At 46.0% G+C, this 16,714-nt stretch overlaps 1 protein-coding gene across 1 annotated transcript; it reads right to left on the bottom strand.

Moving 5' to 3' along the window:
* Window positions 1-355: 355 nt before the first annotated feature.
* On the bottom strand, window positions 356-9,808 carry LOC136457107 (uncharacterized). The gene is made up of 11 exons (XM_066457149.1): window positions 9,420-9,808; window positions 9,189-9,285; window positions 8,373-8,445; window positions 7,131-7,232; window positions 6,793-7,042; window positions 3,099-3,217; window positions 2,956-3,021; window positions 2,631-2,828; window positions 1,746-1,864; window positions 1,438-1,543; window positions 356-1,360 (listed from the first exon to the last, which is right to left on the bottom strand). The coding sequence occupies exons 1-11, from the start codon at window positions 9,568-9,570 to the stop codon at window positions 794-796; spliced, it is 1,848 nt and encodes a 615-aa protein (XP_066313246.1). The 5' UTR covers window positions 9,571-9,808; the 3' UTR covers window positions 356-793.
* Window positions 9,809-16,714: the final 6,906 nt, after the last annotated feature.

Genomic DNA, 16,714 nt, shown 5'->3' with positions numbered 1-16,714 from the left:
GGCCCCGTTCGCTTGGAGAAATTCTGGAGGATTCTAGATGAATCTGGAGAAATTTGTGAGAGGAAAACACTGTTCCGGATGAAAAAAAGAAACGGATCAAGCCGGGTTTAAGGGCACGCGAACAGGGCCTTAGATGTAAATAACTTTTGAATGTTTCTAAATGCTGGAAGCATCTTTGTTGAATATAACCAGACAAGGTTTGTGAGCTTTTCCAATGAAGCTTAGGTAGGTTTCCTGTGAACATCAATAGCTGCATGCTTCACGTTTGAAATTTCTTGTTTATCTTCACGAGGTGGTGCTGGTTATTATGCTTTGTGAAGTATATATGATCTTTGTATATTTTACTAGCTGTATGTATACTCGTGAGTTATTTGGTTCATTTCAAAGTACTTAATCACAATTCACGAGCTTAAGTTATCCATACAATTAAACCTCCATGTTTTGTAGACAGTGAAATATTCTCGTTCCTCAACTGAAATTCCATTGATCCGCTAATTGTTTTGTTGGTTGAGAGAAAACTTCATTGGATCCAATCAATGTGGGAATCAAGGTAGTAGTTCAAACGCGAAGTATTATGCTTGAGAACCACCTCTGGACGCAGTCTTATGTTTGGAGTTTCATTTTCTTCAAGAAGCGGTACCGTACTACCACACCATGCACATTGCATGCGACAGTTGAACAATCCTTGGTACAGTTCCAATGACAATGCAACCGAGTCTGCACAGTGGACGGCGCTGGTTTACCATGTACAGTAGGCGTAGTACTCCATAGCTGCAGGCGGCGATGGCCTCAGTTAAGCAGTGCTCCATCGGTGTGCAGCATTGTTGGCACGAGAAATCCACCAGGTGTTCAGAGTAGTAGCCGACTGTTGGAGTTCCCTGTAACCTTCCTCTAAGAACATGCAATTCTTGATCAGGCCACGCGCAGCAAACCCCATGAGCTCAGAAGGATCCACGTGACGCTGGAACCAGTGTGGAACAGCAACGTTGTAAGAGATCGCTGCACTTGGGGCTGGAGACGCGCTTCGTTCCACTTCCAGGTGTGGTTCAGGCTCTGCTTCCAGTGATGGCACTTGGACAGCTGAAGGTTCTGATGACAACATGGAACTCCCTATGCCAAACCCTTCCCAATCGACCTGCTGCCACAGCCGGTATCCATCATCACTCACGTTGTGGTTTTGGAGTTCAGATCGCTGCTCTGCAGCCAGTCTGTCAACTTCTACCTTGAGTTCCTGCAATCGCTGCCCAATTCTTTCTGTTGCTTTGTCGTACAAGATCCCTCTAGAGATGTGTTGGGTGTCATCACAGTTGTCAATTAGCAGGTCATCAAAGTTGATTGGGTCACCCACAACCACAATCACCTAGAAAATCAAATAAATGATTTAGCAAATATTTTATGACAGCATTTGATGCGTCGTGTAGGTTTAGGGGCACACACCCTTTTCCCTGCTCTGGGGATGCGTTTTCCAACAGGCATTATATCCTGCATCCCAGTATGGACAAAGGGTATTACAACCGGAAGGCAGTCAGCATCCATTACCAATCTGGTAAAACAAGAGGCAATCAAACTGAGCAAAACTCAAAACTGATCATCAATAAGAACCTTAAAACACAAGTCTATAATATACATGCATAAGCAGAGTGCAGGTTGTGCTATGCAGACAGAAGCAAACTGATGGCGGTAGGTGGTCCAGTATTCTTTAGAAAAATAAAAAGGACAGTATAGGAAGGAAATAATTTTCTAACCTTCCAACACCTCTCTTGGCAGGAGCAATGGTTTTCCCTCCATCCCTTGAACGGCTCCCTTCAGGAAATATATGAACCCATCCACCACTGTTAAGCTTTGAAAGTGCCATATCCATTCCCTGAACAAAGAAAAAAAAAGGTCTACGAGTGAAGAGCACATCCAGTGATGGCATCCAATTCAATAGTCCAAATGTAATACATCAAACCCCACGATTTTAGATCAGAAAAAGATAACTTATGATATTCAAAGCATAAAGGCATTAACATTGTATAACTGGGAAGAGGGCAAAAGGAAGTGCATAAACCCATGCAGCAAGGAATACCAATATATAAATACCTTAAGTTTGACTATATAGTACTTTAGCTACCAGAGACTTTGTTATGCTTGTCATCCAATTACTTCCACTAAACCAAGGAATTCTCTAAGAATAATTCTCAAATCCACATCTGCTAATTGTTTTAAAAAAATAGCACACCTCCGCCTGTTGCAAATTTCCTATTCAAAATGTTGCAAAGCCTAGTGTTGAAATTCATTATGTATTGCCACCATTATTCCCCAGAAGTATGCGGGGGAAAATGACAAGTGAAGGCACATAAGAGTATCTCTGCCCTTTGCAATTTCACCATGAGGTCACGGGTTCAAGTCCTGGAAACAGCCTCTTGCAGAAATGCAGGGAAAGGCTGCGTACAAAAGACCCAAGTGGTCGGACCCTTCCCCTGACACTGCACAAGAGAGAGCTACATGCACTAGGGCTGCCCTTTACACTACTCACTAAATTAAAATACTGATGCTTTCACAATATGAATCGTGCAGATAAATCGGTTCATCAACATTAAAAACTTTAGACCATACAGTCAAATACTTGATAACAATAAGATGAATACCTTTTGGTAGATGCCTTCACCACGAGAAACAGGTAACACCTTAACAGACCTGAAGAATGTAGACAAAACTGGATTTGTAAAGCAACGATCAGTCGCACACAGTGTCCATCTCAGCTTTTGTGCTTCCAGCATAACAGATGGTGGGAGAAGGGAGGCAATTACGAAGGGGTCATCCATTGCTGCCACATGATTGCTGACCTGAAAATGAAAATTACAAAGATAAAACAATGCATGACTAGAAGCACAGCTGAAAACCTTTAGATTTACAAGCTACATCCCAACGATACGCATAAGAGTAATGTGTTGCAATAAAGATAGTCCATACCGTTAGAAGAGCCTTGCCTTTAGGTCTCCCTTGTAATGCCTGATGAAGCTTCTCTGCACCATAAACCTGCACATCCTCAGAGTTTAGAGAAAACAAAACAACTAGACCAGAGTACTCAAGTGTTCTCTTGTTAGCTAGGATACCTGAACTGAGTTAAGGCCATGCATAAAAACATAGCATGCATTGCCAATAAGAGGAACAGCCAATGCTTGAAGTGAACGGAAAATAACGGAGTCTTCAATCCCATTAACTTCTTTGCCCACTGATAAATAACAAATAACTCATCAGTACGATCACCTTTTATTTTTATCATGAGATCAAAATCGAAGCTTAAACATAAGTTGTAGCAACCAGATTTTGCGTAGGTGCAGTTCCAATAGTGAAACTGATACTAAATGTTCAAAGAAGCTGTAAACATTTACGTCCAGCGACCATTACAATACTGAAGTGGGCACACTAGCGTCATGACGAACCAACAGCTGTGATATTAACTCACAGGTGCAAAACTGCCGCACACCACATTTGAACCAAACTGGTGCAAAAAAAAAAACTTATTTATACCTCTCTTCCTGTAGAATCTCAAAGCACTGGACGAAGGCTTTGCCGCCGCCTCAGGAGACGTGTCTGTCGATGTGGAGCTCCAATCCCCGCCCCGGTCCCTCTGCAGCAGGGCCCGAACGCGATCCGACCACCGCCGGACCGCCTCCGTGGCGACACGGCCGTCCGCCCGAAGCCACAGCGATCGGTGGTCCACGGGCGCCACGCGGAACCTGTTGCGGATCTGCGTCCCCACCACCCGCGCGCGCTCCGCCCACGGAACCCCGCCGCCGGCCGCCATTGGGGGCTAGGGTTAGGGTTTGAGTACGGCTCCAGCACTGGAGGTCACCTGGATTTAGCTGCTGACCTTCCAGAGGCGTCGACAAGAGATTATTTTAGAGCTTCGAGCTTGCGATTGCTGCTGCGTGAAATCGAATCAAGAGAAATTTTACGAGCCTTTTACACTTGCCATTACCAAAGACGTTGAACGCACGGGTGCCAGGATGCTAAACGTTCTTGCATTCCACGTCATTCCGTCCACCTTATATTACGTTTTCACCGTTTAACAGCCCTGGTATGCGGGGCCGATCAGTGGCGATGCATCGAATACCCTTCTTTCTCTAGCCGGTAGGGCCAAGCCGTAAGTGACCTGGTCGCCGTCTTCCTCATCTTCATCTACCTCCGTCTTATCCAAAAACATGACTACGATGGTGGCTCGGCCTGCGCGAGCGTCAGCGCGTGGCCGACCTCGAGGGCAGCGACGGATGCGCGCGGCGAGGCGAGTCCACCCCGAGCCCGATGTTGGACGCGCGTAGCTCGCCGCCGGCCGTGTGTGGCTCCTCGACTCCAGTCGTGCCCCCGCGCGCCCCGCTGCCCACGCGACCACGCCGCCAGAGCCCACGCGGACTTCGCCACGGACCTCACCCATCTTCGCCGCGGTTGTGGCATCTCAGTCGTGCACCCCACCGCCGGTCGTGCGCCCCGCCGCCGACTGCGCGCCCCCCACCACCGCGTGCTCCCGCCAATCCGGACGAGCGAGCGAGTGAAGCCGCCACGGCCACGCCGCCAGGGAGAGGAAAGAGAGCATAGTCACATGGCACGGCAGCCCGCTGCAACCACCATGGCAGCTCTCTGGAGCTTTACCATTTTCTAATCGAAGACCATGGGGGGAGAGGAGGGCAAGGGGGTTCTGATGGACTACCTACCTTAGTCAATTACAGCTCAAGGATAGAGATCGACAGAGCGTCGCCGTGTTCCACTGCTTGCAGCTGTCCTCGGCCCCCAACCAAAACCGTTGTCGGCTCCGCCTTCTTCTCCTCTACGCATGTGCCGCTCCGTTCCCCGGGTCGTGGTTGCCGCCAGGGACCACTGCCGTCGGGAGCCACCGCAGCGCGCGCGGGTGTCCTGGTGCTCGCGCACCACAACGTCGGTAGCAGGCTAACAAGCGGAGGATCGCGCTACGGACGTGGTGGAAGGAGCAGAGGTTCTGGGTGCCCAACGCCCTCACCGGTCAACTCTTCGGCTGCGTCAGCGCCGCCAAAGAGCTGCTCGCCGCGTGCGGCCTCGCGGTCATCGTCGTTGTCCCATCCGGCAATGCCGCGCTACTCGCGCCGCTGGTTCGCGCGTGCCACACGTCACCTTCTCATCCTCCTATGCGCTCCACCTCGCCATGTCGCACGCCCTCTGCGCAGCCCGGTGACGAAGTGTTCACGGTGGGCCCGTTGTCGGACGCCGGCGACATGGCCACGTCGTCGGGGGCGACCGCAGTGGGAAGGCCGCGGTGGCGGCGGAGCGGGTGGGCGCGTGGCTGGACGCGTTCCTAGATGGCTCCGTGGTGTACGTCAGCTTCGAGACGCAGCAGGCGTGGTCACCGGCGCAAGCGGCGTCCGTGGCGGAGCTGCCGCGTTCGTGTGGGCTCGGCGGAGCTGTCGCCGGACACGCTTGCGCGGAGCTCGGCAGCGTTCGTGTGGGTGGCGAGTACGGGCACTACGGTGCAGGACCGGGTTGAGGCGGGCACGGCATCGCGCGGGCTGGTGATCCGCGGGGTGGGCGCCGCAGGTGGAGGTGCTGCGCCACCGCGCCGTGGGCTGGAACTCGGTGCTGGAGGTGGCCGCCGCTGGGGTGGCCATGCTGGCGTGGCCCATGGGCGCCACCAGTTCACGGACGCACGACAGGAGGCACGCGGATCTGTGCAGAAGCTGCCTAGCCGATCGGATAGAGGAGAGGGAGAAAATAAAATAAGTGAGGAAGAAAAGAAAATGAGAAAATAAATTCCTGAGGGCATTTTAGACTTTTTTCGCTACGGTTTGACATCGTTAGAGATAAATATGGACGGAATGACGTGGAAAGCAAGAAAGTATAGCATCATGACATTAAGGTACATTTAAACTTTTTAGTGCTCTATAGATCAGAACCATCTTTTATAATAACACACGAATAAAAGCCTCAAATTTTACTCGCGGTCTTGCGGAAGGAAGAAGGCTGGGGAGAGAAAGGTAGTGGGACCCTGGTGCAGAGGACGAGTCACCGGAAAATATCAGGGTGGGTCCAGCCTGATGCAATAGTTGGGCCCGATGACAGTGAGAGGATGAAGCCGAGTTGTGATTGGATAAGGACTACTAGCTCACATACATCCTGTTCAGTTGACCGATGGATCTCGTAAATGATCGTAAATTTTCAACCGGAACAGTATTTTTCTCCCACTCCTAACCAGTCAACAGTAATAATCTACGATCCAGCCAAAATCCTCCAGCCCAGCCGATAAGCGTCGGCGTAGGGTCCCAGGAGGCCAGGAGCTGATGGTGGCTCTTCATCTAGAAACATCCGAATGCATCCAAAACGGCCAAGGAAATGCAAGAGATTTTTGCAATCATGCACTTCGACAAAGTTGGTGATCAGATGCCCAAACAGCAGAATAGATTGGGGGCATATGGATTCCTAAACTATGAGCAATAAGTTCACACAAATGGACATATCCAGCTGGAAAATGCAGGGGAAAACAATATCACACCACGTTACAGAATAATTTGAACTGAATACATGCGACTTTGAGGTGACAAAATTAGGGCATGGAATCATGCAAAATTATGCAAGTTTAGCTCAATTCCGAAGCGATATGGTCCAAATCAGATCAGAATCTGAAGTCACGGTTACTTTATCGTCATCCACGATGTTAGATGTGCTTATCAATCCACCATACCTCATGCTCGTATTATCTGAAGAGGAAGTGAAGTATAACGATTTTAGACGTTGCCATACAACTATACAAGAAAAAGGATTTATAGGGTGTGATGGTTTTACCTAAATTCCACCGGAGCCCAGTGGTTGTGGTGATAGCTGACGGTCCGCCCATGGGAATCAAACCACAGTGAGGACCTTCAACCGATTTCTCAATATGGATCTCGTGAGAGTGTGTCTTGGGGAGCAGAAAGATTGAGCAGTCATCTGATAGGAGGATGATCTTGATGTTTGAAAAGCGGTATAATACATTGATGTTCCCCATCTCATGATCGAACCTTCCACCGAGTGCACCAAGAACAAGAATACACAGCTGCAGTTAGAGAAATCACAGTAAAATCTGTTAAGCTGACATTGCATAGTTATAATGGATGTTTTTCTGATCAATTTAAATAGACTACATTAGACTTCTCTGGGATAGGGAGATTGCTTGTGATAAATGATACACATTTGTGCAAGTCAGTTGTGTCCTGATCATGTGATTCATCAACTATGTTTGTGCCCTGCAATCAATCAAACAAGAGTATCAATAAGTCACTCCAGTCCCAGTCGACAAAAGAACTTCCAGTATGAAGGCAGTATCAAGGGTGCAGGAACAGGAGGCAGAATCTTAAAAGCAGCGTGTGCACACTCAATTTACCAATGGCTTCTATGAATTTTCTCCAAAGGCAGTAAATCAGAAACAAAATACAGGGGATATCAAAGTGCCTAATTTCTTAGCCCATGACCTTCCCAAGGATATTCAAAGTACATGAATAACGGAGGTGCAGTATTCAAAGTACAATCAACAAATGAAACAATAGAGCATTATGTTTGCATGTCTACTTTTTCTCTCGATACAGATTCTCTGGACAAGAATCTAAAACAAAACAAGGCATATCTTATTCCAGATTAGGAAGTTTGGACAGTTGATATGCCTAACTTATGCAAGTAATTTCAGCATTTCTCTTTCACTCCACATACTACTGTAATTAATAAAGCAATCGTAACAAACACTTCAGTTACAAACGTAGGTCATCTAGGACATTGACACAGTCCTAATTGTGACAACATTTTGACTTGTGATTTGTAAGAACATATGTAACTCAAATAAAAAAATATATGCTATATATTTTTTTTAAAAAAAACGTAGGAGTGGAGAGAGCCCTGGCCTTTTGAGAAGTCTTAAATATTGCTACCTGCTGGAACCAAACTCACAACCTCATGGAGCAGCACTCCAATCTGCCTCCTGTGACCAGCTAGCCACATAACCTTCCCACAATGTAAAGGTATTTTCAATAAAGAATCTAGGAGTACTAATTCTATGTTTTCAATCTATACAATCATTGACATATTGATGGTTGAACTGAATATCTGACAAACAGAGGTTCTACAACAACTTGCATTTGAAATCAGAGGGAGCAGAGATCAAGGTCTGATATCCATCTAGTTTGTTATTGCCAAAAGCAGCAGCCAAAGGAGAACTTCAAACATATTCACGTGGACCCAGATGGCAAAACGTTGATAGCATTATACATGTGCACTCGAACCTGTCCTTGACAGTTGTTAAATGCAGGACGACTATAAGGTTCAGGTATGAGCTACCAAGCATTAGCCTGTCATTTTCAACCATGAATGCTAAATATTAAAAATACAGTAGTTACCAAATTGGAATAATACTCCTTCACTTCTGGCCTTATTGAGTCCATGTCCCCTTTAATTACATCTGGCTTGTACCTGCACAATGATAAGATACATTAAATTAAAACTGCCCTGAATCCTTCCAAACTGTACCAACAAACCAAACTGTATACATCTCATGCCAACTAGTACAGGCATGGTAAACCAACCAACCATGCTCCTTTGGTTGACAGAATATCCAATCTTCAGCTGATTAACATTGATTAGATTAACAATTTTTTAAATCTGAGAAGAGATGCATAGAGGTTTCTCAAATCTATGGCAAACATAACGATACTCTGAGACACATGTGTGACATGAGAAAACAAGCATAATTTTAACACCACTAGAGATTTTCATTGAACTGAAAGAGCAAGTTACATGTCTTGTACTCCTTATATAAAAGAAAAAAGGGGAAAAAATAACCGGGCATTCTATGGCAAGATATAGCAACTACAGCACAATGGGGAGGACGTCTTCGATTTTATCAAGAATGGAAACGATACCAGCTAAACCATGTACTCCAAAGAAGTGGCAAGGCAGATGCTGCACGCAATAAACATATTTGAGAATCAACTCAACTGGAAACCGGATTCGGCAAGGCACCCCTTGGCGCCATGCGACTATGCGAGCAGCTACATCGCTCTCGCGGCGCATCCGCGCACAATCAGACAAATACAGCAGGACTCGTCGTTGTCTCTGGTGCATTCCATCGACTACATGACGAGCAATTCATCCGACCACACGGCGTGAAGGACGACCAGACGGAAGGAACAGGCGAAGTTGGGATTCGCAATCACCTGGTGCGGACCTCGGCGGGGTCCTGGCCCGGGAGAAGCTCCGGCATGCCGTCGAAGACGCGGTTGGCGCCCCCGTCCGCGCACACGCGCAGGAGCGCTGGCCACGAGCGAGAAAAAAAAAACAAGAGCACACGGGTCAGTCAGACTAAGCGGCGGGAACCGATCAGGCGAAGCGGGAGGCGACTAGCAATGGCGAGAGGTGGGGGGCGGGCGAGGGAGAGGGGGCGTCACCGCGGGACCAGAGGAGCGGCGCGAAGCGGGGGAGGCGCTGGTTGAGGACGACGAGCGCGTAGGTCGTCGTGGCGGCGCCGGTGGGGTTGGACGGGGCGGTTGGGGCCGGGAGGAGGTAGGCGGAGGAGTGGGTCATCGCCGGCAGCGGCATGGCGGTCACCGGTGGAGCAGAGGAGTAGCGAGCGGCCTAGCGGGGCGGGGGCAGATGGGAAAAGAGCTGCGCCCGTGATGGGAAAAGTCTTGTTGTAGGCTTCCGAAGCTCCCAGTCTCAGCTCCTGATTCGAGGGGAAAAGAGCACGCAGGCTCAAAAGTCTCTGCTTTTCCTTCAAGAACGACGAACGTGGAACGAGAGAAGTCAGAGTCCGCTTTTTCCTGCCCCGTCGCTTCGAAGGCGGGTTGCGTTTCGCTGGTGTGAGATATCTCTTCCCTATTAGTATGTATCTAGCGGAACGATAGATCATGCGACCCCGCATCTACCTAGCAGAACGAGTACACGACACCACAGCCTTCGGCAATTTCTACCTCACCGAACGGTGAGGGCGGACGAAGGGGCGCAGGGGTAGGGCGTGCAGGCGCGTGTGGCGGGCCGCCTGCAGGGTCTACGGCTCCGCCGCGTAGGGCGGCACAGGGCAGGGTGCAGCCGCGTAGGGTGCTGGCGCCGAGGCGGTCGAGGCGCCGAGCGTGAGGCCGCGAGCGCCGGACGGCCGGGCACCACGCCGCCACGGGCGAAGCTCCTCCCTCTGCTCGCCCAAATCCCCGCGCCCCTGCGTCTGAATCTGGCGCGTCCTGCCCTGATCCGTCCCCTCCTCCGATTCCCAGCGACGGGCACCGGCCGTGTCTGCCGCGGTGGCCCCTCCTCCACTTCCCCCGCCTCCGGTGCCGCCGCGGTCGGCCGTTCCCGAGGCTCGCCACGTCCTCCTCTGCCTCCCCTTCCTCTGCCCCCTCCGAGACGGCGTCCACGTCGGTCACCAAGACGGTGAATGGCGCCCACCACTTCAAGATCGCGGGCTACTCCCTCTCCAACGGGATCGGGGTGGGGAAGTTCATCGCCTCTGAGTCCTTCAACGTGGGGATGGCGCTGGCTACCTCTCGCTATGTTGGTGAGGCACGGGAAGGTGGGTGAGGAGAAGGTCACCGAGGTCAGGTGGTTCCTCGACTCCGATGCGGTACCCGGCGTGCCTGTTGGACCACCCAAGTCGTCGGCTACTGCTAGGAGGGAGTCCTTTGCGAAGAGGGCGGGGTTGGCCACGAACCCCATGGGGAGGAAGTTGTTTGAGGTGAGGGAGGCGAAGCAGAGCAACTTGTGTGTTGCGGCGGATGTTGGGACAGCAAAAGAGTTACTTGAGCTTGATGATGAGGTATACACACCATTAGTTCTTGTGTATTTGTGATGCCTTTCTACTATTTGCTAATAGTGTGTTAATTTGTTTGCTCCATTTGTGTTGGTTGGTCTAGAGATTTGAATGTTGAATACTCAGGTTGATATCTTTTCTGATTTTACACCAGATTTTGGGGCCAAGCTTCACACAGTATGTTCTCTTCTGGCATCATCTTTCTTATCTTCTCTTTTGTTGTATTACTGATCATCATTCTTTTATTGTGTGTTCATAATAGCCCAGTTGGATTTAAAAAATTGTACTATATCTATCACAAATCAGATGTAGAAGCTACAATAGTTCAAAAATTGTACTATGTCTATCACAAATCAGATGTAGAAGCTACAAAATTGAAGCCCGAGTACATACAGTGGAGGATAGACTACGCAACTCCCGAGGGACTGGTGTTACTCGGAGATGTAATGGAGCAGTTCATCCTCAGGTATAAACGAGACATTATATAGACTGCTTCTTCGCCGCCTCCCCCTCTCTCAAATTTAGAGCGAGTTGTTGAGGACAGGGAGATATTTTCACCGTCTCGTGACCACCACATTCCTGAGATGCCACATTCTTCCCCGTCTCCTATCGAGCATATGCCTAATAAGCCACAACCTTCTCTAGCTCGTACCGAGCAAGTGCATGATGAGATCTCAACAAGCGCAACTAATACATGAACAATGAGTGCCTCCTGAAGAAGGTGATGCACAAGAAGATGAGGACGTGCTTAAATGGGAACTTCGAAAGAAGCATCCAATCACTATAAGGCCAATTTATGTTCCGATGAAAGACGTCTCGTCGGTGCACAAGTGGTATGCCCATGACCAGTTCAAGCCTGAGAACCAAGTTAAAAGGTCCCAACACGGGCTTCTGAGGAGGCCGTCACTAGCAAAGTCCACCAAACAGTAAAAAAGTATATAAATGTTGATGCCATCAAATGGTCAAAGGATTGCCCGAAAACATATAAAAGAGGCAAGCCCTTCCTACCAAACCGGGACATCCAGCTCCTACCACTTGGAATGAGAAGGTTCCATGATTGGTACTTGCGTGTTCTCCTAACAAGCATAGACCTCGTACAAGCATGCTTTCCCGCCGACACATTTGGAAGCCCAACCGGAAAAATTATCTTTGACTTCAATGACATGCAGACATGCTTTCACCTCGGAGCAATGGAAATAAATTTAATTCGCACGTGGTGCCTGTAAGTCCTTGCCCTCCCGATATGATATGAATGTAATCTTTGGATTTTGTTGTAACTAACACATGCCGTGATTTGTAGAATGCAAGTGCACATTGTAAAACAAATGCGAAGTGTGAAAGCCGGGTATATAGACCCTTAAGCTATAGCACAAACAAATTTTAATTACCCTAGACAGTGGAAACTGGATGTCAAAGAGCTAACTGCTAAAAAGACCCTTTGGGAGAAAGAGGACATCCGTGCGAAGAAACTAAGGCAAGAGTTCCTTAAGGTTTCGACATATATTGTCCTGGCTTTTAAAAATCTCCAACAACACTCTACTATATGGCTATCATACAACTTCGAGTAAGTTCAACTCTATACTTAAAGCTTTGTTCGATATATTTTATTCGATGCAAAAGAGCTTATCTAATTCTATGATTAAATTTATGCAACAACCACTAGATTTGTATAGGCATCGATGTCGGGAGAAGCATGGCATGGGTCTTTGATTCAATAGATAGGGACCCGGTGACATACAAAGACTTCATATCGATTCGCAAGACGTATACATATCGACAATTCTCGTTAGCTTATATGTTTGTATAGATACTTGTAACGTTCACTTTTAGATATTAACAAGTTGCATTTGCTAAAATAATTTGAACAGGGCATTCAGGTTCTATGTCAATGAACATCACGGAAGGCATGATCCAGTAAGAAAGGAAATGCTAGCTATAAAAACACTATGTGCGATAAGTGTAACTTACTTTAGTGCTTCATTACATGGCTGTCAAAAAGTATTACTTAACATTTCCATATGCAAAAACACACAGTGCCCCAAGCAAAAGCCGAGTGTACATTGTGGATATTATGTATGTTCTATGATGAGTAAAACTGGTGTCTACAGGAGACACCCCTTAGAGGTAAGTTTGAATCTATTCACCCGTAGTATAAAAACTTCGCACATGATATGAAATACTAAACCGAAACTTATTCTCTTGTAGTGGAAAGATGAGAAAAAAATGAAAAGAGACCTATACAAAGATGACCAACTCTTAGAGCTCGTCGGTAGCCTTTGCAACTTTATATTAGACCAAATTATACACGTTAAAGGCACCTACCATGACCGAGATTCTAACTTAGGTAGAAATCCTTAGTACCAACACCTTCGTGAGACTAAAAAGCTAGCTTTAGACCGTTGATAACAATGTGTATGGAATTTGACAGTGGTGTTATCTCGTGGGACGGTTTGGACTTGTGGAACGAATTAGACTTGTGAATTATGTCTATTTAATGATGGATTGTATATATTCTTGTGAATTAGACTTGTAATGGCAGCTTATATAATGCTCTTGTGTTTGTGGTTAGATTTGAATTATATATGCATATACATATTTTTTGTGTAATGGTAGTTTATATAATGCTCTTGTGCTTGTGGTCAGATTTGAATTATATTGAATTAGACTTGTAATGGTAGTTTATATAATGCTCTTATGCTTGTGGTCAGATTTGAATTATATATGCATATATATTCTTGTGAATTAGACTTGTAATGGTAGTTTATTTAATGATGGATTGTATATATTTTTGTGAATTAGACTTGTAATGGTAGTTTATATAATGCTCTTGTGCTTGTGGTCAGATTTGAATTATATATATATATATATATATATATACTACTTTGTAGCTGGTTACAAAATAACTTATTCTGTAGCCACTTTAAGTTACGATAATTACTATGTTAACTTATGAGATTATATTAACTCCTTGCTAAGTGATTTACTATAATGTTATGGTAAATATCTTCATGTGTTATAGTAACCCAACTATCGTAAATATATATTGACATTATCATAAATTAGTATATAAAATTATCGTAAATGGAGGTGGCTAAAGAATAACTTATTTTGTAGCTGGCTACTGAATATACTCTCCATATATATATATATATATATATATATATATATATATATATATATATATATATATATATATATATATATATATATATGTTCTGGTCGAATTTGAATTGTAAGTTTGATTTTTTTTTTTGTGGAAAATTATATTGTAGGGACGGTTCTAGACTGAACCGCCCCTACAAACAGGTATTATAGGGGCGGCTGATACTACGGCCGCCCCTACAAATCGATGTAGTAGAGGCGGCTGGTGTTACCATGTAGGGGCGGCTTATAACACCAGTCGCCTCTACAAATCGATTTATAAGGGCGGTTTGGGAACCACCCCTACAAATGCATGCAGCCTGTTCGCTTGGTCGTAAACGATCGTAAATTTTAAGCTAGAACAGTATTTTTGTCTCACACCAAACCAGCCAGTAGTAATAATCCACGATCGTATACGATCGTTTCAGCCCCAGCCGAACAGGCTGATGATTTATAGAGACGGTATGGTAGAGGCGGCTGGCCGAGCCACCTCTACAAAGCCTCAGCAACCACTCCTAGAAACCATTCCTGTAGTAGTGACGGTATCGTCTCATCCCTGATGAGCTACTCGCCTACTTAAACAAAGTTTGCTTGAATTAAACCTTGTGAACATTGCATAGAGAGCCCACCTAAATCTTAAAGTTAACTATATATGACATATTCACGTACCTAACACCGAGTATTATACCATACACGTAGTGTTGTAAGCCATAGATCATGGACATGTGCATTTGCAGAATGATAATGCTGAGTTCACTACTATAGAAATGAGATCTAGTCCCGGTTGGGAACTAGCTCTACTCCCGGTTTCTCAACCGGGACTAGCAATCCGGGGCTAAAGGTGTTGTTCTTTAGTCTCGGTTTGCCACAACCGGGACTAAAGATCCTCCCAGCTTTAAAAAAAATAATGTCTCCCACCGCTGCGCCCCGTGAGATTCGAACCCAAGACCTCATGCACTGCATCGCGCGTAGCTTACCACCCCACCTACACAACACATCTAACAATGGATGTGATGCTTTTCTTTTGAACTAACCCATCCGGGGACCTTTAGTCCCGATTGGTGTTACCAACCAGGACTAAAGGGTCCTTACCTTTAGTCTGGGTTGGTATTACCAACCGGGACTAAAGGTTGGAGGACTTTTAGTCCCGGTTTAGCCGTTGGGCAGGGACCTTTAGTCTCGGTTGGAGACACCAACCGTGACTAAAGCCTCTCTAGTCCCGGGGGCAAAAAAAATGCCGAGGCTAATGCCAAATTAGGACATCGTTCTAAAGTCTGTTCTCTAGTAGTGGTTGCCGATCAGTAGGTCATGGACAACCCTACATTGAGAGTCAAAACTTGACCTTTTGGGTCAAATTTCTCGGTGCATGAAACTCAGTAGCTTTGTTAACAAAATTGCTTTTGTGTCTTAGCAAGCCATGATCCAAGCATGAAAAATAGTTTAGCTATTTGAAATAATATATTTTTCTTCATCTCTAAACTTTCGTCCTCCCTCAAGATCCATCGGTTCTACTCCCTCCATTCACAATTATAAGACGTTTTGGCTTTTCTAGATTCATTGCTTTTACTACACATTTAGATATATGTTATGTCTAGATACATATATAGTAAAAACTATGAATTTAGAAATATCAAAATGTCTTATAATTTGAAACAGATGAAGTACATCCTAGACATAGTCAAAGTTATGTTTGATTAGTTAGGTTAGAGTTACCAGAATATATATGTGCTCTCGGGTAACCACATCTTTGATATAATGTAGTACCTGGCTAGACAAATGAAGGGCCTTTGATGGAGCAAAGTCAGGTAAACACATTGTTACGACTTCAAAAATTGGGGGCCATGCGCCCATGCTAGAACAACGGTAAGCAATGCATTTTATTAGAGTTATTAGACAGTGACACTAGGCAGCACTTTATGGTGCTATACAATGCTACAGTTTACCTGGGTTTACCATCTTAATAACTTAATTCGTGTCTCTTTGTTCCATTGAACTTTTTTTTTTATTTTGAAATGACCCGCAGCAGCTCTAGAAGGATGTTCAATTGAAGTTAGACCCTTCACAGATCACGTTGTTTGGACAATAAGACCTTTGTTCATGTTAAACTAAACGTTAAATAAGTTGTAACTTTGCAGCATAGATTTTGGTAGCAAATTATAACTTGGAGTTTTCTATCGCAAAAAAGAAAATCAAGCTATGGATTTGGTGCCTTTTGGATGACCGTAAAAGGGTTCATTATTAAGGAATGTCTATAACAAGTTAACAAGATATCAACAAAGAGAAGCAATAATTTTTTTTTCGGAAATGCTTAACTTCGACTGTGCAAGGTTCGGTGGTTTGGTGGTTCACGTTATTAAGGAATGTCTATCACAAGTTAACTTCGGCGGAAGAGACAGCGACAGGGTGGGGTGGTGGGCGAAGATGGCGGTTTGGTGGTGCAACTGGCAGGGACATTGGCCGAAGAAAGAGATCATGCATGGGATCAGCACCGGTGGCGGTGGAGGCGGGGGTAGTCGAGCTGGACATGGACAAGCGAGATCCTATGATTAGCGATGGTTGTGGTACGGGAAGATGGGGAGGGCAGCGACGCCCGGGCCGAACGGGAATTGGCGACATGAGGAAGCGTAGAGGGGAGGTGGAGTGGGGATATAGAAAGAAAATGAGCACAAGAAAATGTTAACGGGTGCATGGGCACCTGGAACTGGAAGTAAGGCCCTTCTTTTTTTATACTTATTGAAGAGAAAAGCAATCATATAAGCTCAAGTGTGTATGCTAAAAAATAAGTACTGTGTATTTGTTACT

The sequence above is a fragment of the Miscanthus floridulus genome, chromosome 6 (assembly GCF_019320115.1).
Source record: "Miscanthus floridulus cultivar M001 chromosome 6, ASM1932011v1, whole genome shotgun sequence".
In the NCBI taxonomy this organism is placed as follows: Eukaryota; Viridiplantae; Streptophyta; class Magnoliopsida; order Poales; family Poaceae; genus Miscanthus; species Miscanthus floridulus.
Note: the sequence above shows the minus strand (reverse complement) of the source record. Positions and strands in the feature narration are given on the sequence as shown.

Bases quoted from the DNA above. Each gene is read 5' to 3' on its own strand.
- LOC136457107 (XM_066457149.1), bottom strand. From the start codon at position 9,570: ATGCCGCTGCCGGCGATGACCCACTCCTCCGCCTACCTCCTCCCGGCC. The intron at 3,022-3,098 runs GTATCCTAGCTA...GAGGATGTGCAG, and splicing joins ATGGCCTTAACTCAGTTCAG to GTTTATGGTGCAGAGAAGCT. The intron at 1,865-2,630 runs GTATTCATCTTA...TTCTTTGTTCAG, and splicing joins GTGAAGGCATCTACCAAAAG to GGAATGGATATGGCACTTTC.